This window comes from Sardina pilchardus, chromosome 1 (genome assembly GCF_963854185.1).
Source record: "Sardina pilchardus chromosome 1, fSarPil1.1, whole genome shotgun sequence".
NCBI lineage: Eukaryota > Metazoa > Chordata > Actinopteri > Clupeiformes > Clupeidae > Sardina > Sardina pilchardus.
In genome coordinates, this window is record NC_084994.1 from 51,485,847 (window position 1) to 51,508,480 (window position 22,634).

Consider the following 22,634-nt stretch of genomic DNA (forward strand, 5'->3'; position numbering starts at 1 on the left):
AAAAATGAGTTTTGCGAAAATCGTGCTGGCTGTTTCTTTTTTGATAGACATACCACACCGCATATGGTTCCTTGACACTCGTTCATAACAGTTTGGTGCAGTAAATGGACGTTTTTGGTAACTCATCCCACCAAACAAATGAACACACAAAAAAACATGAGATGGAAAAAATCTCTCCTGATACCCCCTCTTACCTGCATACATGTGGAAGGTGAGTCTTTCGATGAGTTTCAGCACCGTGCCTGCCTTGATGATGGGGATGCCTGACTTGGCCTGCACATTCTCCTCAAACACCAGATTCTCCTCGGAGTCTGGCTCAGCAAAGCGGTACACCTCAGCCCCAGGCAACCGCATCTGCTCCTCCTTCTCCTCTTTCATCATTGCAGTGTCCAGCATGCGCTCCAACGTGGAACGGTACTGCAGTGAGATCAGCGCCGCCATCCAGCCGTTCTTCTCCTCAGCGGACTTAGCGGCGAAAACGACACTGTTGCCATCCTTCAGGATGATTTCAAAGGCATGGCGGTACTCGCCCTCTTTGTCATCCTTGTCATTGATCTGCACCTTGCGCATGAAGAACTTCTCCTTGAGGCGATATTCAGCGGTGCTGGCTCCTGGAAGCCGTGGCTGTCCATGGTTGGATTTACAGCAGATCATTAGGCCGTCAAACAGGAAAATGTGACGTTCGTGTTTGGCACCAACCCGTGTCAAAGCTCCCTCCATGATGAACTCATTGCAGCACTGACCAATGTCTTTGCCTTCCCAGCCATCGATGTTCTTCTGGATTTCGTTCATTTTCTTGATGGCCAGGTGCTTGCCCTTCATCTGCTGGCTGTAGAAGCGGCAGGCTGATTCGCTACAATGGAAGGGATATAAAGCAAGTATTAGTAACAACCCAGAGAATGTGATATGAGTGAAGAGCCATGTGGAAAGAAAGACCTAATGATGTAGATATGGTGTGACGTTCTGTTTCCTAAAACATGTTCTAGGAGGAAGTTGTTTGGAGACAGGAGAACTTGAGAAGAGGGCACCTATAACTCCTGTTGCACAGAGATAACCCAAGTGAAGTTTACAAGTTGGAATTACAAATAGGAACGTGTGGGCAAAATCATACAAGTCTAACCAAGCCAGCACTGTAATCTACAACTCCAAAACACTATGTGAGTTCAATTGATTAACATGAAGATTAATTCTAATCTAACGGCTTGGGCACATCGCGTCCATTACGCGTCCGTTCTGACTCTATTGCGTTGCTACTGCAGCATGGTTGCGCATGTCTGTTCACAACAGAAACGTCTCTGAAGTGACCCTGCTGCAGAATTCCTCTTATTTTTTCTACATCAAGTCTGCCTTTGATAATGGCCATAAATAAACACTGAGCAATGTTAATGAGCTGAAGTGAAGACTATAAAGCTGACCAGTTACTGTACCAGACAGCAGTCATGTTTACCTTGTTCAAAGGGGAGAGAGAGCACTGGAAAACCTATGCTATTTTACCTTAAACATAACAATGATAGCCAATCATCTTTATAGTAAATAATTACAGCCTTCACTTTCACCTTTAAAAACACCAATATGACTATTAGGGGTGTACAAATTCACCAGCATGGACTAATAACTTGTGTGTGGCGTTAACATGCTTGTTGCAGCATCCTGAATGAAGTAAGCACTTCAGTCGTAAGCACTAGCCTTTAACCTAGCTTTTTAGACTGCAGCAAACACCCCTTGTTTGCGTGGTAACTTTGCTCAGCCTCCTGCAATGGTCTTTCCGTGGGAGCATCCCCATCCCTCAGGTGCACGTCTGAAAGTTAACTGGGTAGGGAGGGTAACATTGCCTAACTTGATGATGTGACAAACTCGCTGCTCACAACATGTGTTATAGTAGCCTCCTTGTGTAATACAGACACCCTTTCCCCAAGCCTTGCTATCACCAGACCAAGCTAAATCTTAAGATTGATATTTAGTCTGGGGATTCTGCTCTGTATTGTTCTATTGCAAAAGAGGCGTGATCAACGGGCATACTTCAAATGACTACACATTTGGATAGCCCTTCAACCAATCAGGCCTACGATCCGGGTGCACCAGGTGGATAGGACAGCTTGCGATTGGTCCCTGCAGTTTTGTAACAGAAGCAGGATAGAAAAATGTGGAGGTTTCTAACCTGAGCTGCAGGGCAAAATCCAATGGCCGGCAGATCGGGCTGGGTTTACCCAGTCTACCTTTCCCCCCCTTGGTACTTGAAATGTAGCAAACAGCTACACCACAGAGTTTTAACTATTTTGACTGGCTCAGCTGTTTGTAAGGATGACATGAATGCACAGTTATCTATTAATTGGCCTAGTGGTTTCGTTTAGAGGATAAATGTTTACTCAGTCTTTCAATACAGTCAATAAAGCCTTTTGGAGAAATTACATACCCGATTTTTCTCATGCCTTAAAGTAACAAAAATAACTCCCCAGTCTTTTATAGCCCCACCCATTTCATAATAATTTATAGAAATGGATTTTATAGAATGAAAAATAAAATTTGAAATTGAACAAAATAACTATTGCATTTTGGGGGCCCATCACATCGTATCGCATCACACTTATTTGTTCTGTATTGAAACATATAGTTTCTTAATCATATTGTAGCTCATGCATGTATATCGAATCATCTTATAAGGGTGAGATGCACACCCCTAATGACTATCCATCTTCATTATATTTTTTTGCACAGAACTTCTTCCAACACATTTGCCTTTTACAAGAAACATAGGTGCCACTTCTAATCTATCTGTAGACGGCTTGTGATTGCGACATGGTTGCTCTAACATGGGTGGTGAAATAATAATCAACACACAAGCAACAGATGCAGTGTGTCCAAGCCGTGAGACAGGTAAGTATTCGGTACCTCTAGAGTTGGAAGAAGCTTTTAGAGGGCAATCTGCTTGTGCTGTACAAGGAATTGAGGAAAGCAGGGAAGAAAAGAAAATAGAAAAATATAAATAAAGGGAATGTAATGCAGCAACCAGCACAGGCATCTCAAAAGGATGTCTGCTTTAAATCTGGCTGAGGGGGTTGCAAAGGAGCTTACTGTAGTTTCTGAGACGTGGCGAGGTGCGGTGAGGCACACGTGTGCCTCGCCGTGAGGAGTACGGTGTCAGATGTGATAGAGAGCAGATGGAACGTAGACAACTCCTCTCATACCAGCACCTCAAAGTACAGCAAAATGAGCTGCATGGATGCCCCAGCAGACAACACTGTCACTCTGCGCTGCAAGCAAGGTGACACTGATCTCATCACAAGATTTACTCTATCATCTCAAGAAAAACAACAGAAGCATGTTTCTGAAAATGTTTCAGGCTAAAAAGCACAAAATGACTTAAAACGCAAGGGAATGGAGAATGGGAATACAATTGGTATACAATCAAATGAACATCTTTATCTATTAAATAGATAAAATAACATAAAATCAACCTCCTATAACCTGACAAAGACACTCAAATTCAGCCCAATTGTGTAATGCCTTGTTCTTTGTCTTCTTTCACCCCCACCCACTCCTCTCAAAATCACACACACAGACACACACACACACACACACACACACACACACACGGTGGGGAAGCTCAACCATTAAAATATGTCTTCTAATACACAAAACACTAAATTCGCTGCAATGTGTACAAACACGATTGGAATTATGCAGGAAGAGACACATACCAAAAAATGATCCATCCTTTCCCCATAAAAATATGTTAACTAGAGACCAAAAAAAAAAATTCACAACTAAGCTGGAAACCCCAATGATGAAGATCAATTATGTCCTCAAGGTGGAAACTCTTCTTTCTCCCATGGAAGATCAATAAAAAGAATGCAACACACCAAATAATAATGCCACAAACTGAACAAAAGACTAGAAATGTGAATATCCAGGCTTCACAAGCGTCCACTTGCGTTTTTCCCAGAAAACGGAGAACAATAATGTTACCCACCCCCAACTCCACATCCCTACCATCCCTCCCTATCCTGACGCAATTTCCCTGGGTCAACAGTGGTGAGTGACCAACCCCTCCACTCCAGCCCCCTCCCTGCAACCAAGTCAAGTAACTATTTTAAGGACAAAGGGGAAACAGAGGACATGTTTGATGTATATTAGATGAGAAAGGTTGAGCATGTGTTTGAGTGTGTATGATGAAATGTTTCACTGAATATGCCGGTGAAACAATTATTATCAATGTATTGTAAAGAGCATGTAATGGAGAAGAGGTTTTTTTGTCAGTTATCCTTCAAAAGAGACTCCGATTAAAGCTCCTACCTCAGCCTTCTTTTAGCGAGGCTTTTGGAACATATCCTCTCCATGCTGCTCTGGAGATTGAGCAATGCAGTGATGGCCTGCTTCAGACACTCTTTATCCTCCTCATCCTCACTTTTCTCCTCCAGTTGCTAGGGGAAAATAAGTTGGTAAGGAAATTGGAAGTATACACAAGCATACACTCACAAAGACAAACATGCATGCACGCGCGCACACACACACACACACACACACACAGGATCATGACGCTGTAAGACTTTTCTCATGAGAGAGATTATAAGTAAGTAGAGAACAAGTGCTCCTTCTCCCGTCTTCATCCCTCAACTCATATCCTTTCCCCCTTTACCGAAATTAGGGACTCTGTGCATAACCTAAATTAGGGACTCTCTATGCATAACCTAAAACACATTTTTATGAGTACAGTTTGGAATCAGGCTTCTCTAGCACATTTTCTTTTGACACAAGAAGTAGTAGTGGAGTAGGGCAATGGGACAAGATGACAATTAAGGGTGTGTTATTTAGTAATTCCAATGGCAAATGATGACAAAAGACCCGCATTAACAATATATAATGCTAGTACCATATCTGATATCATTCAACTGTAAAAGCTTGCTCTTATAGTCCCCAAACTCAAAATGTCCATTTCAAACAAAATGTAGAGGAGGCAGTTTAAGATTTACTCTTTCACTTTCCCCTCCTTAAGAATTCTGTAAAGAGGCTTAGAGTGCTGAGGGCCAGATTTGTACTCATTAAAAGCCTCTACAGGCACATGGTCTGGTCCTTGTGACTCCCCAGCAACACTCCTATTCGTATCATTGATTGAATAAGGTGGGAGGGAGGATGTAAGGTTGGCTGCGTTGTTGACGATCAGAGGTTTAAATATGTAGTCATCTGTTAAACCTGCCATGGACGGGACACAACCTATAGCATCACTACAAACCTGCACAAGGAAATCTTGCTGACACAAATCTATTGCCATTGGGAGTAGACATGGGCAGACAGAACAAACACTGGCACCCTGAAGTATAACATCATAGTTATAGCAGTAATAGTAGTGAGGAAAAGCTAGAACAATGACTTAATGGATTTGTCTGGGTGAAAACAGAGTGGAACAAGACATACTGTACAATGGATTAACTTAAAACTGCTCATAGGTCATGGGACTTTTGCATACCTGCAAACTCAGAAAGGCTGAAAAAGGTGACCCCAACCCACCCCCCGTCCGGATATTTCAACACGTAAATGAAGGAATATCGGGAAAAAAACACATTCACATTACATGTACATAGGCAGAGCTGCAAAGCATTCAATAATGAATATTGATAACTTGATGATGGAGAAGATATTTTCAGACCTGCCATCCTTGAATACATTTCTTGAGTACTACCTCAAACCGGGACAAAAAACATTGTTCATGCTGGGATTCACGCATGAATAGAAAGGGACTGTGGATGTCGATTTTCTGGTCTCTATTCTAGCATGTCTGTCTACTATTACCTATTTTCCTATTACCATCATTATCTGATATTTCTTCTGTAAAGAAATACATCTATGCCTCATGTTATGTTGGTGTCTTTCTGCTCCTCTCATGACTACTGAGGCTGCAATGATTACATACTCCATGTGGTGCGCTATGTCAGTCTAGAAGCCTACAGTAGGTCTCACTTATTTGCGCACTAATTATCAAGAATTATCTATATGCTACACAGAAAACAGTTAAAAAGTTAAACACCCATCACTAAGCAGGTCAAAATATTTTGCTAGGTCCAATTCAGTATTTGTTGCAAATAGCTACATTTGGCCTTGGAAAGGTCTGTGCTTCCTGAGGACGTCATGTCTAACCATCATCAACACATGGAAAATATAATGCTAACTCAAATAACTCGTAAACAAGCAAGACCTTTCAAAGACAACACTAAAAGATTTAAGCCAAGCTAAATTCACAATCTCACTCAGTGCAGATTCTACTTGATTTCGCAAAGCAATTTAAAAAACGGCCAGCCGAGGGAACGTGAATTTGCGAGTATACACTTAAGCTGACCTCAGCAAATCTTTTATTTAACCCACCGAGGGCTGAGGGAAAGTAGCCCAATAATGTGATGCTTTACGTCGAGATACACTTCCGTATAGCATGTGGCATGTGTGGCATGGCATGTGTGCCAACATTTTCTTATTTTCCTTGGTCATATTGCTGCTGCAGGCAGGCTATGCGTAACAGAAAGCAGAAAGTGAGAGAGGTAGAGGAAGCCTGCCCTCAGAAACAACTGATAGATAGGTCTGTAAAAATAGCACATAGAGGCCAAGCACTTGCCTGTCATTCTCTCTCTATGTCTGTCACTTTCCCTCTCTCTATCAATCAAGCATGAAATCGACAAAAGTCTCATACTATGGAAATTGACCCCCCCAAAACACACATTTTCACTAAAAAGCGACCAGTTTGTAGATATGCTTTTGAATTTCGTAAGCATTGAGGTTTACAGGGCATGCCAATAGTGGCGATTTCTTACCTTTAAAATCTCAAAGTGATGGAGGCAATGGTACACAGGGGTTAGCAGCAAGCGAGGTAGGACGTACTGGACAGCTTCTTTAAAACCCTCACAGATAGACTGCAGATGAACAGAACAGAGAAGGACAGAGTGGTACAATCACTCGTTGGGTTCCTCTCTGATAATCCCTCAATAGGCCCTTTCGGTACAATAGGAACTTTTTGCAGTTCCTAGAATAAACAGTTCTTAGAAGCCCTTTTTTCACGCATTACAGAGTTTCTCTAACCACAGTTCCTATATCAATTTGCTCCTACTTAAGGGTAGGTTATTTTCCCTGTGCATAGGAACCATATCTGATGTGCATGCCAAGGCAGTAGACGTGCCAATATTTTAATAATTTAATAAATAATTTAGCTTCTGCTTAAATTTGCTTAACATAAAAACAGAATGAGAATGCTACATAGACTGACTACTGTCATGCAACAAATGTCTTCTAGACATAACTGGTTCCTACTGTGTGCAAATGCAAACAAAAAAAGCCCTAGGAACTGTGTAGTTCTAGGGGCAGCCTCTGTAGTTAGCAGAACTGTATTCTAAGAACTTGTGTGTCCGAATGCACCTTATACTAGAATACTCTAGCACCAGTTCACAGTGTGACCTTTCGTTTAGAAATAGTAATAATGCAGGGTTCCTTCATACTTAGTATAGGTCAATCATAGTGAGGATGTGAGTCAAATATTATCAATGATATGTTCTCAGATTTTGGAACACATCGTGGACATATCAGTGTGAGCAGAATAGTCTTGTACTGCATCTAATTTTCACCTGAAGGTAAAACGCAGCCCCAGGCTTAGAGAGCTGGCTCAGGAAGTGATCGTGGAAGCCACTCCGCAGGATGTCCTGAGCAAAAGACTCGTAGGGGTCAAAAGCCAGCTCCTGGAAAAAAATAACACACCCCAAATCAAAATGAGATTCAAACAACCAGTCCCTCACACACACACACACATACAGTACACACACACACACACAAAACACAATGGCCAACAGTATCAACAGTGTGTATGCATTATCATAATGAATGCTGTAGTTATGATACGGTAGTTATATAAGCTGTAAATATAGTTGCGACATACCCATCATTTATATTGTATTGTTATGACCCTGTCTGCTTGTCCTCTCATGTCTGCATTGCAGGGGTGGAGCCTAGCAGGCAAATGTGCGTCATCTACCCTAACTGTGCGGTTGCGATGTAAAAAGGGCTACCTGGTGGCTGCGCAGGGTTCCTCGTCTCCACCTTGGACCGCGCTGCACTTGTTTTGCTTTCTACACTAAACCGCATCCGTAACAAACTGTATTACAATTTTGTTTCTTACCACACCCATCCTGACATTTCTCTATATTTGCGCACAACTGTTTCCTTTAAAAATATATATATGTTTTTGTTAAACGTGATCCTCGCGTGGTCTATGAATCTGGAAAAAAAATGAAAAGACCATTGCACATTTTTCTGATATCAGCCTATGGTTGCTGAGTGACATTCAAATGAGTAGAATCATTTCAAATTTGCAGTGGTTTCTTAATTTTGAATATGAGTGGCATTCGAATTGAGTTGCCACTCATATTCAAAATTAAGAAACCACTGCAAATTTGAAATGATTGACTGTAGGATCACATCAGAGAAAATGTGCAGTGGTCTCTCTTGTGGGCTGTTTGAGAATTGATAACGCAATTTAATCCATTTTAAGATGAGTCTGAAACGTAAATGTGGAAAACTTGAAGGGGTCTGAAAACTTCAGGTTATTCCTTCACAAAGAAAATAGGTGTCCTTAAAGGTTAGAGTTTTCTTTATTTTTACACATTATCTCTATGACCTCAAGTTTCATCACTTTCCTGCTTTTCCCTTCCGTAGCATTTTCTTTCCTCATTTAACCCTTTGCTGTTTTTGTGAAAGCGTATCATGAATAAAAACAAAACAAACCAAAAAAAACACATTAAGATCAATTTCCAAAAGAAAGACATTTTATATATCTTTTTAGTCAACTTTAGCATGTGTATGTAAATTAATGACCACAACTGTAAATAGCAGTCTGGCGACACCAAGAGGAAGTAATGTTGATGCAAGCTTAACGGTCCGTGTGTGTCAATCATTGTGCATGTACTGTACTGTTTATTGTGCAGGCCTATTAATGCAGTAAGTATATTTAACTGTGTAGAGGCCGATATTGGTTGTGCAGCATTTTCAGAAAGGTTTTTACAGCGCAGTCAGAGCAATTGATATTATTCCTATTATTTGATACAATTAGTGATCTTCCTGAAAAATTATGTTTGCAAATGTAAATGCTAATGTGAGCTCCTTTAGCAAGAATAGTAAAACTGACTTTTGTTTACATTTCTCTTTTCCATTCATTCACCTTCCATATCAAAATCACAACAGTGCTGAAATGTAGATTTTTTACATTTTACTGATAACAAGGATTTGAGATCTACTTAGAAGGAGAATGGCAGTGCCATTACCTCAGCAAGGTCCTCAAAGCAGCTGCCCACCAGAGGGTGTGGGCTACCCTCATCGGTCATTTCAACTGTGTCTTCTATCAATCCCAACAGCTTCACAGTAACCTCATGGATATCCACAATACGACTGAAAATGTTCTCCACATCCTAAATAAAATCAGGCAATGAGAGAAACAAGGTATAAAAGAGGCTTGCAAGAAAAATGGTGCTAACATCACAACATAGGTGAAAGGAGCAACTTACATGGAATGAGAAAAGCATGGTGTTGGATGCAAAGGGCTCGCGGAACACCTTAATGATGAGATTGAGGTCACGAAGGTACTGACGAACTTCTGCCATGAAAGCTTTGACCAAGTCATAGTAAGTCTGTTCTTCAGATGATGACGGCTCTTCATCTATCAGGGGGAAGACACTAATGTCCTCTTCGTCTTGGTGGAACATATCCATCAGCACCTGCCCAGACAACACAATCACAGACTGGCCACGGACAAACACTAAGAATAACCTTATTCTGGATATCCCATGTTTATTCCATGTGTGTGTACCAAAAACCCAAATGGCATGATGGTGATCCTTGAAAAACTTCCCACCTTGTCTGCACACATGGCCACAGTGATGTCCTGCTGGGAGATCTCATAGTGACGAATGTTGCGTACATAGTTCCCAGCTAGTTTCAGGATATCAGCAGAGATATACTCAAGCACAGCTACGATGTACACAGACACCTGATGGTCTATTTTATAACCAAGTACCTCCTGTTGAGTTGAAGATAGCATTATTGGTTAGAGGAGATAAATGTTCAATTACAAAATCCTTCACACTAGCTGGAAAAGGTATTCATAACCCTCCCCTTTTGCTTTTCCCACAGCACTTCTGGAAAACAATCAGAAAAATGAACTAAATTCACCCTATTAGCAGGTCTCAGGCAGTTTTGGTTTTAACACATTTCCATGTTTTATACTTTTCTCCTCTGAATTCACATTATAGAATCACTAACACAGAGGATTTGACAGATTGACAAAAAATCTTTGATTTGGTCATTTCTGTGATGCAAAATCACCAATCGGTACAATTCAAAGATCCAATAACTGTATACCAAATACTACATGTACCGCATAACGGTACAAAATAGGACGGCCGCTTATTCTTGCACATTCTGTCTGCAAAAATAAATCAATTAGTCAATTTGTCTCCATCTCCTACACCATTCTCTACTCTTGCAACTCGTGTATGCGTGAGTTTGCTTTTGTACGTGTGTGTGTACTTATATGTGTGTGCATGTCTGTGTATCTTTATGTGTGTGTGCGCGTGCATGTGAGGGTGTGTGTTTAAGTGTGTGTATGTGCGTGCTTGCATGTGTGCATGTCTGTGTCTGTGTGCGTGTGTGTGTGTGTGCGTGCGTGTGTGCGTATGTCTGTGTGTCTAAGTATGTGCGTGTGTGTTTACGTGGGTGTGTGTGTGCATCTTTATGTGTGTGTGCATGTATTTATGTCTATGTATATCACTGAGTTATAGCACCCCCTAATGACAACTTTAGGTGTATCCACAGAATATCCTGATAACGTCCATATAATTATGAAAATTTTGGTGATGGAATTTGATTACACCAATTGTTATATAAATAATATGCATACATATTTAATCATCTGAATGATCTCAATATTAACTTAGCAGCATTTAGCATCTGACCATTGCCATTGATTGACTTAAGTGGCACAACAAATGGCTGTGCATACGGAAAATCTGGTCATGGAGTGTTCTAAACGAATAGTTGTCGGTTCATTCAGACATACACCTGTGTTCTCATCTGTTAAAAATAACTATGCCATTCATTCAAATCAATTTAATTTGATATATGTGGATGCAGACCTGCCAACCTTGAAGATTATTTTTGAGTAGCACCTCAAGAAAAAAAAAAGATCAGCCTTTATGCATGCAGCCAAAAACAGACAAATGCAGGCTATGCACACAAGATGCATTTTAGATAGCGACCCATCTTTAATCTTGGATATCTATCTAAATTTGATACATTGCGTACAAACTGAATCTTTTATAGTAGCTTCATCATCTTGACAATATCTTTTAGAGCCCAATAACCAATGAAAACACTTTGCTGATGGGGACAGGTGTGGATATGTTTTCCATTTTCTTATATGAAGTCTCTATTCAATCATGTCTGGTCTACTTTTACCTCTTTTCAATCCATTCGTATGAGCTATTTCTTTTGTAAAGAAGTGTATTTATCCCTCATGTTATGGCAACATAATTAAAAGGGAGACTATGCAGGATTGTCGATTTCATCGGTCCTCAATCGGTCAGTCTACCTTTTCATGAGCATGATCGAGACTTCACATGAGACTTCCTAGACTATGGGTGCGCGCCCGAGGGCTCCTGAAATTGCAAGCGTGGTTCTACCGCTACAGACCACTAGGGCGGCCGAAAAAAACATTGTTCGACCGGTAATGACTCATTTAATCATATATAACAGTATGAAACAAATTGATTAACTGAAAAATGTTGCATAGTTTACCTTTAATACATCTGAATACAGGCTACAGTAGATAGAGACTTATGGACAATCTGCTGTTGTACTCAGTTTATTTAAGATGGTGGTGTCTTTCTGCAATCTGTGAGACTGCAATGATTACATTATCTCAACAAAAGTGATAGGTGGTCGATCTCCATCTGGGAGCCTATTATTTGTTCTTGCGCTAATAAACAAGAGTAATGATCTATATACTCCAAAGAAAATACAAAATGAACACTCAACAATAAGAAGCTCAAAATGTTTAGCCTAGGATAAGTTCAGTTCAACCAGGGCGGCACCTCACCAAGTCTTTTATTTAACCTGTCGTTGGTTGGAGAAAAAATAGCATAACGAGAGGCCACTATGCTTTGCCTGTCATTCTCATTGGTCACTTCCTTTCTGTATCTCACCCCTGCATGAAATAGATGAGCGGGAGATTCTAATTCACATGCTCCATGGAGTTTTCCAGAGAAGTTAAATATTTGCTCTTTTTTTGTAGTTTTACGTAAAATAAATATAAAAACAAAATGTAAAAACATTTTGATATGAAAATGCGTGGTTGCTACGCAAAATGCATACAGGTTGGCAGGTCTGTGAATGTGCCACATAAGCAGCTGATACCCAGAGACAATCTGGCAGATAATAAGTCTAAGGAGTACCTTGAGTAAAGGGTGGATTTTATCCACTGGTAAGGCAAGAGGATTTCTCCTCTTTCTCTTCTCAATGGCAGCCTGGGCGTCAGCAATAGCCCATTTATCTATGGGGTGGGGAAAACTCTTCTGTACACGCTCCTGAAAGGACATAAGAACACAGAAAGTCAAAATATGACCAGGTTTCTGTACAATTCACTTCCACAACAAATCGTTTCAATTTCAGGGGTGAATGACTTTCCATGATACTTAAGGAAACACCAGCACAAACACATCTACAGCTCTCTACTAAAGGGAAACCAGAATGTAAAAAGGAGAAACACTGGGTCAGTTCATCGTAGATGTGTAAACTATATATGAAGCTGCAAAGCACATGTATAGCTCCAAGAACGTAAGTGTGATTACACCATAAGCACAAGAAGGGGGGGGGGGGAGAGATAGTGAAAGAGAGAGAGAAAGAGAGAGAGAGAAAGAAAGAGAGAGAGAGAGAGACAGACAGAAGAGAGAATGAAAAATATGGAGTGAGACAGAACGATGGTAAGGGATACATGGTAGAACAGGACTACCATGTTCAGTGGTTAAGCTTTGAACTTAAACCTCTGAATAAAGCACCTGCACATTTCATCAGACTCATCTGCTGGCATTAGAGAGAAGACAAAATACAATCTGAATATGTTAGACGAAAAAAAATGAATATGAATGCAGGTCTGACGAAACTTCCTGTGTGCAATATAGATAGACAGTCAAAATAAATTATATGCAGTTAATGTGTCCACTTCTCAAAAGCATGATGCATGAGGCTAGGCAATTAGAGCAACTGCTATGATGACTGAACTCACTGCCACATCCTGCACAGTGCGGGGCTGTGCCTGACAGAGCATGTTCAGAAGTAACAGGATCAGCTCCTCAATGTACTTCAGAGCCTCCTCTTGGGATGACAGCTTAGGGTGTACCTGGCTCAGGACCTGAACACACAAAAAACAACATACATCACATTTGCATGCTGGATGCTTACACAACATACTGTATACTTGAAGAAAAATGATACTGCACACTCTCAAACCAATAGCTCCTGTCTGATCTTTTCGCCAATACTTCAGAACAATAGTTACAGAACAAGATGGCTATGGTTATGGTTATGCTACTTGGCAGATGCCTTTGTCCAAAGCGACATACAAACAAAAGGCAATACAATAATTCATTTAGTATTGAACAAATTCAAAAAGTTGGTTAGAGTAGGGAATAGCAATATAAACAATGAACAATATCAATACAAGCAAACCTATTGAAGATAAACAATGAATATGGGAGAATAGTAAATAAACAATAATGTCATTCAATCAATCATATAATATAACAATAACTATGGAATTTTACGCAATAATAAAACAACAATGTCAATTTAATCAATGGCCTAATGAAAACAAATCAACACTATACAAACCATAATCATAAGAAGCGCTTTAAAAGTGCATATTGAATAGATGTTGAAAGATCCCTCTTGAAAGATTCAAAACTATTGTTGGAACGAGGAGTACTGGGCAACTCATTCCACCAACAAGAACCACTGATGAAAAAAATCTTGAATATGACCTTGTGTTTATAGCTGGTTGACACAGCAGACGCTCATCAGAAGACCGCTAATGATCTTCCTAATAATGTTGTAAAGGATGAATCAACATGACTTAGCAAAAGAGGCTACATGCTCAGAAAAGTCAAGTTGGTCAGTAATTCTGACGCCAAAGTTACGTGCCGATCTAGTTGGAGTCAGTGAAGATAAATCAAGCTGGATGTTAATCTGGTTGAAGAGAGAACTCTAAGTAAAGAGATGTGTGAGAGGGATGGAGATCAGCGTAAAGATGATGAAAAAGTCACAGAAAACTCTTTATAAGCAAGACGCTCCCTCTTGTTTGGTCACTATTGATCTCAAATCGTTTTCCTATTTATTCAGCTATTGGCCTACTTTATCCATAATTTGTATAACATATCATGTATTGTCTGTGGCACACCACCGGCAGAATGCCACCAGCGGTCGCACTGCCAATCTGATTTTGCTATCTGGGACCTTCAAAAAGTGGCAAAATGTTGCAACATTGCACTACTCTAAAAGTCCCCATGATTTACATGTTAGGAGAACGTTCTGTTAACCAAAACAAGTAACCTTAAACTAGCACTATATTTGTCTGAAAATAATTCTGAGCAATCGAATGAAACCCAAAGCACCCTTCAAGGAATGTTGCCGGCACATCCTGGCAACCAGAAATGGGTAGCTGGGTAGCAGCTATGATGAGCTTCATCACACGACAAGGAAGCAGCATATGGAATTTTGCTGCAGATCGGGCTTTTAGAATTGCATTCTGCCAGTGCCTATAACTTTGGCTTGGCTAATCTAAAACTCAATCTGAATATTCTTATTTGACCACTAGATATAACACTCATTCATTATGGTTAATCTGGGAGACCATGGGTTTTACTATTGCAATGCCCATTTTAAAGATCAAATTCGAACATTTTAGCATCAATTTGGATAACGGTCATGTATGGCGTGTCAAAATGAAACATGATACCAGATGCAAGAAATGTGATTTCAGCAGGGGGGAAAGGCAATATAAGTAAAATAGATAACATACTCTTTGTCATCTCTTATTCAGAACATTTGATGACAATCAACATATGATCAATGCAACACGGTCTAGAACTACGTTGCAAAGGTTGATGATGGGCTGTTGACGAGGTTCAACTACTAGGATACTCTGTTGTCATGGAGTGGTGGTGACCTGAGCTGAGCTGAGCTGAGCTGAGGATGACAGGCAGTAGTCTAGATTCCAGGCTACGCGAAACGTTAACGCTATACTCTGCTGTGCATTATACCACTATGTCAAAAAGTTCACAAAACTGTAAAGACCATCAGCGAAACAAACTTGACATAAACCACAATGCAATACACTCAGACAAGAAAATGTCAGACAATGTATGCTGGTTGTAAAACATCTGTGTAGCAATGTTATTCTTCAGGCCTAAGGTACGCTAGCTGGGTAAGTTGGAGGCACTAAGGATATCGTGTCATGAAAAGATCATAATGCTGGAACCTGGGAATCAATTTAGCGTTAGCATAACCTGTGATAACTATGTACAGCCAATCATTTTGAGTTTGCATTACTTTACCTTGTTTAAAGAAGGTACCAGCAGCCCCCGCCATTTCGGTGCGTTGTCCTCGCTGAAAAAGTCGTACTGTAGCTGTGCCGCTTGCATGGCTTTAGTTAGCTAGCAAGCCAACTTTATCCGTGCGCAATTCAGGAGTTGCCAGCGAGGAATCTCCCCACGGCCCTCTTCTCACATGAAAGCAGTGAAGGTGTTTGACCACCGGGCCACCGTGACAGTACAACAATACTATAGGCGTCCAAGCTGTGTGGTGTCGTTTTGGCAGTTGCCTTTATATCTTCTAAAGTAGCATTCCCCAAAATACACTTGGTACTGCGGCCGTCATATCGTTGAGTAGCTAGCTAACTAGCCTACTAACAGTACAGATGTCACCACCTAGCTAGCGTTAGCTAGGACAGCTAAGTCCACTCACCCTTCAAGCCAATAACTGTGGAAGTAGCTAACAGCATTCGTATTATCTAGGTAACGTTATGTCAGCTTTACATTTAACATCTAAAACAGAAATCATATATGCCATCAGTGTTAGCTAACGTTATTTGGAATGAGCTAACGTTAGCTGACGTTGACCACACTGATCGATCCAAATCGGAAGTTGGTTATCTGTTGATAATTAGCATGTTAACAAGCTAATGTTAGCTAGCATCTCGCCTCGCGTAAATGATCAGATGGAAAAATGCTGATTTACAGGTACCAATAATTTGATTGTAATTTGTTTGTCGTCAAGTAGACATTTAAACCATTCCCTTAACGAAAGCGCTATGCCTGCACAGGGCAAAGGTCCCAGTTCGATACATAATCACCCATTTCAACAGAATCCTCGGCAGGGTTGCTCACCTTATCCTCCATGAGCTCACCTAACTTAAAGCTACCAAATTTTCCTATCAGCTCGATGTCCGAGTACTGCATGAAACAGACGGCTTTGTAATTCCACGCTCTTGATAATACACACGTTTTTATCACCGGGACGGCAAATTTATTTTGGCGATTGTTGACTCGTGCGCTAGTAGTTGGTGAAGGAAAACAGTACATGCGCAATGAACGCCGTTGCGATGTCTTGTTGCGCTCAACGAATTCGATAGACGCACCTTACACAGAAAACCGATCTATCACCTCTGGTCCATTTTCGGATCATAATTCTGTATGTAACGTGCGTGTAATTACACGCCAAGCAGTTGCTGACGTTAGTTACAGACCAAATCAACAGACTAAATAGTGCGGTTGACAGAAAGCTGGATTTGTTGATGGATGACGTGAATCAACTTGGTGGCGGAAAAGAACATAGCAGTCTCAGCTCTCCTCGCGTCATATAGCTATCAGTCCTTGGTTTTAGTCAAGGTTATGGGGCAATTTCAGTGGGTATATTTTGACTCTATTATAAATAAACATATCAACCCACTTATGCCACAGAGACATACAATATGGATATGGACAATGACACAGCATGTTTTGGAACAGAATAGCCTGATTGCCATTAGTTAATTAATATGTCTTTTCTCGAGATCTTGTGTTCCTTACTGTTTTCAATGATGTCTTGGAGTTCACCCTGGTTGGGCATGAAAACCAGTGGATTCTCTGCCCTCAAACTTTTGCAGTTCACGATCAGCAACAGTGCTCCACCGGGCAGCGGGGATGATCCGCTGCAACATCCCTACAATAGATGCCAGCATGGACAATGACCTGCCTGCTCTACACGCTGTGTGTTAAATGGTGAATGACCACCGACCAGGGACAGTGGTATTCTTGATTAATTGTTTATTTGTTTGTTATGTCTACTGTGTGTTATGTGTAGCCTATAGGCCTAGGCCTACCACACACTCACCACTCTGTCTGGCAAGCTGTGTGGAGTGTTGTGTTCCACTCTGTACATGAAAGATGAATTACAGTAGCCGATATTACTTACTTACCTAAACATCAACTTCCTAGTTATGTTAATAAGACCTGTTAAGAGTGTGGCAGAGATGCCATCAAAATCATTTTGGAAATGTTATTTTAAGGTTAAAAACTCAGGGGCCTTTAACCACCAGCAGAGAGTGATTATACCTCCTATCTGTGCAAATTAAATTAGCTGGGTTAGTATACTGATGAAATGGTTAAGAGGTTTATAGTGCAATTTTTTTTTGTATACTTCATGAGTCATGAAAAAATACTGAAGTGTCACTTCAGTTGGTACATTTGACGTGGACAGCTGGACGCCACCTGCACTTTGTTGGAGTTTACCTCGACGACTGGAAACCATCAGTTACATCAGTTCTAGTTATGAATTATCTTAATGATAATTGGTGAACTAATTTAGCTTGCCGACCTCTGTGTAAATTACACAAACATTGGACATGCTTGTCTGATCATTTTCTAAGATGTCATGACTTGAAATAGACAATAGCTATTCTACTCCTCTCAATTATGTGGTTATAGAAAACATGATTACATAAAATTCTGCCTGAAATGCCATTATTTCAGAGTTGTTAGTTTAGGTGAAATTTCAGAGTTGTGGGTTTAGGTGAAATGTTATGTCTTTTTCTTGATGCCAGCCAAAGCAATCAGATAGGTAGCCATTGTGTAATAAAACTGCTTATAAATATTTTTAGTTACTCAGAATGCTTCAATAGTTTAGGATACCTATCTTTTTGTAATGTTTTTTACTCACACTATAATTGTCTATGTGGTTTTACAAACTGGAAGGTACACGGGAGTTTGTGCTTAGTAAGCCGTATATACAAACAGTATAGGTGCACGGGACGAAGAGACTCCTAGAAGAGTTTCACAGGTTTATGGGGTTGATCATTTACATGGGTTTCACTCCCTTCCCTATTATCCATTGCTACTGAGGAGCCAAGTCTCTGCAGGGATCGTGGGCCAAATTGTTTATGTGGCGTACAGGCTTGTGCACAATTCCGAATTTTAGAATTGGCCTCCATTCAATTCATGAATTGGAATTTGAATTGAATTGGGCCCCACCCCACAGGAAGTTGAAATGGAATTGGAATGACAGGAAGTGGAATTCAATTCATGGCAATTCAAAACAACAGGAGGAATGTGTTGAATCTCACATACACTCAGTTTTGGGTAGGTTACTTTGGAAATGTAATTGATTACTGTTTTTAATTATAAGTTGTGTTTTTGTTGCGAACATATCTGACATATTTTGTGAAACTTCATTGTTGAACATTACCCTTAAATTGTTTATATGAATTTAAATGAATTTCAATTCACTTCCTTTAATTTAAATTCGCGTCTCAAAAGTAATGTCATAGGGACATGAGGTGGCATAGAATAGAGGGTATTGTCTTAGCAGCATAGTAGAAGGACACATGCACTGTATTGTACATGTGCAGTAACCTGCCTGTCCAATTACAATGCAAACGATTCGACTGAAGAACTATTCAGTTTGGGACAAAAAAACCTAACGTCAGGTAATTTATGGTAAATGATTAATACACAGGGGGCACTTTGTGGACACTAGGTCATTGTCAATAGTTTCTTATTATTTCATGTTTGGCAGCCCAATCCAGAATCTGGTGTTGAACCTAGCTACAGCCAGACAATCTATCACGACGGCAGGTATTGCGGTCGAGACAGTTTTTCAGCCTCACCTTGTGCTGCTCCAACTACTTCGTCATCTTTTCATCAAGTTCATATTCCTGTAACAGGAGCCAGATAAATTGTTGGCTTTGATATGTGTATGTGTGTGTGTGTGTGTGTGTGTGTGTGTGTGTGTGTGTGTGTGTGTGTGTGTGTGTGTGTGTGTGTGTGTGTGTGTGTGTGTGTGTGTGTGTGTGTGTGTGTGTGTGTGTGTGTGTGTGTGTGTGTGTGTCTTTGTGTCTGTGTTTGTGTCTGTGTTTATGTGTGTGTGCGTGTGTGCGTGCGCGCGTGTGTGTGTGTGTTATTTTATTTATTTTATTTATTTATTTTATTTTATTACCCTCTTCCTCCACACACACACACACACACACACACACACTGTACTGTCCTCTCTGTGTGTTTCGAACACAGTTTGACAGCCAGCCTAACCCCTTCAAGAAAACTCAGGAGTCAGGATTTAGCCTCCAAGCTCCGGTTTTAATGAATAATGAGTAAAACTGAAAATTATACAAACATATGTATTCAATAAGAAATATACTATATAGCCTAACACCAGTGAAAAGGAATCCAGCAGTAGCTGATCAGTAATCAGAAGGCAGCATGGAATTATCAAAGAAAGATAGAATTATTAAAAACTACCCAATCATTTCACTAAATGTATTATCTACTTCAAGTAAGCAATTATTAAACTTACGGACGATGCTTGTCGAGGGCTTAAACATGAAGGATGTTGAAAGATAACAATTCAGCAAACACCCAACACACATCTGCTGCATTATCAATATCAAGATGGTTGTCCTTGTTGCTATGGCTATGGTCATAAATCAAACAATACAGTAAGGCTGTCATAACAACGGCACATCAAAAGGAACCACTAGATGGCACTAAACTGCATAACTATAACTATAATTGCCAGAGGCAGAACACACACACACGCACTCACACACCTGACTGTCCTCCTACCCCACCTTAACCTACAGTAACTCCCCACATACACATGTATAGTATCTATTTATTTATTTATTTTTTCTTTCTAATTTATTTCTGGACACTTCAGCACAATGAATCTCATTACTTTTTACTCATTACTCATTACTAATTATTTTTTATGAGTACATGACAAACTTGAACTTGAACTTAAAACTTAAAAAGGAGAATAAAACTAAACGTGTAAACCTTAGTGTAACAGTAGGCAACTTTTTTTTTACTGGTAAACAAAATTGCTCTCAGATTTGGCATTCTGCAGAAGGGGGTACATTTTGTAATGATCCATAGCTCTTCTTTGTGCAACCTTCAAGTTCCCCACCCCACCCTTCCATACCATTCTCTGTGTGAGTGAGTTTGTGTGTATTCTCGACAGTTTTGTTCTACTATGTAATCTATGGTTATGGTATGGTTATGGTATTTAGCAGACGTTTTTGTCCAAAGCGATATATAATAACAATATAAGTTACATTTAAAAGTAAACTATTTAAAAGTTGGTAATACTACATTAAAGAGAATAGCAATAATAAACAACTATGTCAATTCGATTGCCTAATGAAAATAACTACTAGTTTAATAAACAAACCATTACAGATATGAAATGCTTAATGAACGTACATGTTGAACAGATATGTACTTTCAAATGTTTAGAAGACATTGATTTTTGAGTGACGTTGATGTTGATTGTATTCCTAACTTTTCATTAATAATAATGCTTATTATTATATAAACATTATGAATTACATCATTTTATAGAACCTGTCCTTCTGATTATAAGGATATGTATATTCCATTACAATGTTATACTCAAGAAATAAGTCAGGTTTTTTTTTGTATATTTGTTGGGCTTTTATGCCCTTAATCGGATAGGATAATATAGAGAGAGAGACAGGAAGTGAGTGGGAGAGAGAGTTGGGGTGGGTTCCGGAAAGGACTACGGGGCGGAAATTGAACCCGGGTCGCCAGTGTGTGGTGCAGGTGCCCCAGCCAGTCGCGCCATGGCTGGGGCCAGAAATTAGTGTTTTTGTGTGAGGATGTCATCATCTAGCACCAAAAAATTGAATATTCAGCATGTAAAAGGGTTAAGGTAACACAGAATTAGAATATGTCAAAAACTCAACTTTGACAAAAACAAAGGCGTAGATGTAACAGGGAATTTTGAACTCACATGTTCACCTTCGTTGATATCAACAGTTGTTAGCATCATCAATACCCCACCTCTCCACTCCAAGCCTTCTAGCCCACTACATGAGTCAGCTAAGACTGCCAAGCAATGCACCAGCACCAGCGCACACAACCAAAGATCTTAGTGCCCTAGAATCTTTGCGCACAACCAACAAGGGCCGGGTTTCCCAGAATCGTTAAGAAGCTCTTAAGTGCTAAGAACTTCTTAGGAGCGTTCTTAGAACATTCTTACAACGCTCCTAAGAAGTTCTTAGAACTTAAGAGCTTCTTAACGATTCTGGGAAACCCGGCCAATGTTTGTTATGGGCACAGCAATCAACCAATACACAAAACAAAATAACTAATAAGCTGACAGGGTACTGGTCAGCATAGCAGAGACGGTTGAGAAAGCAAAGGGCTCTAAAGGATCTTTAGAGTTCAGGTCACATTGATGTATTTAGGTATAAATGCGTCTGTGTATAAGGAATAGATGTGTGGTTTGAAATGAGAATACAGAAGAAATAACATTTACATATTGTCCATTATGAATTACATAATAATGCACCTTAGATTTAGATGTGAAATGTACACTGAACAAAATTATTCACATAACACTTTTGTTTTCCCCCCCATTTGCCCCCGGTTCGCTCCCCGACCAGTAGGACAATGTGGGTGGGGGGAAGTGGTTGAGCACTGCTCTCTCTTGCCCACATCCATGGCTGAAGTGCCCCTGAGGAAGGCACCTAATCCCTCACTGCTCCCCGAGCACCTCTGTAGCAAGGCAGCTCACTGCTCTGGGTTAGTGTGTGATTCACCTCACTGTGTGTTCACTAATTCGGTTAAATTGGGTTAAATGCAGAGAAACAAATTTCCCTCACGGGATCAAAAAAGTATATATTCTATTCTAGTGTGAGCTTCATCACCTCACTGTATGTTCACTGTGAGCTGTGTGTGCTTCAATCAAAGATGGGATACATCCAGAGACCAAATTCCTTGTATACACAAGTATCCTTGGCTAGAAACCTGACTTACATTAGATTTACATTTACATTTGTCATTAGGTGAACTCAAAGATCTAAGACTTTCATACACTACAGGCCTATTTATCTCAAATAGGCTAGTGTTCACAAATCTATCTAACTCTGAGTTAGTGAGCACTTCTCCTTTGCATCTCAAGATGCTGATTACACAGCATGATTATTGCACAGGTGTGCCGCTCTGTGAACTAACACAACAGTGCCATCTACTGTCCAGAGCATCAACATTACAGTAAGAATGACA

The 22,634-nt window shown here is 40.2% G+C and overlaps 1 protein-coding gene across 2 annotated transcripts in view; it reads right to left on the reverse strand.

Annotated features, from left to right (window-relative positions):
- Positions 1-16,715, reverse strand: part of LOC134095632 (son of sevenless homolog 1-like) — a 32,810-nt gene extending 16,095 nt beyond the window's left edge. Inside the window, exons 1-11 of one of the 2 annotated variants that reach the window (XM_062549273.1) lie at positions 16,461-16,715; positions 15,630-15,793; positions 13,304-13,429; positions 12,474-12,605; positions 9,878-10,042; positions 9,531-9,740; positions 9,291-9,434; positions 7,602-7,712; positions 6,798-6,896; positions 4,294-4,421; positions 195-853 (exon numbers count right to left, since the gene is read on the reverse strand). In XM_062549273.1, coding sequence (XP_062405257.1) covers positions 195-853; positions 4,294-4,421; positions 6,798-6,896; positions 7,602-7,712; positions 9,291-9,434; positions 9,531-9,740; positions 9,878-10,042; positions 12,474-12,605; positions 13,304-13,429; positions 15,630-15,716 — 1,861 coding nt within the window. In that variant the 5' untranslated portion in view covers positions 15,717-15,793; positions 16,461-16,715. Of the gene's footprint in view, positions 1-194; positions 854-4,293; positions 4,422-6,797; positions 6,897-7,601; positions 7,713-9,290; positions 9,435-9,530; positions 9,741-9,877; positions 10,043-12,473; positions 12,606-13,303; positions 13,430-15,629 lie in introns of both variants that reach the window. The other variant, XM_062549281.1, reaches the window with a different exon arrangement.
- Between the last annotated feature and the right edge of the window lie 5,919 nt (positions 16,716-22,634).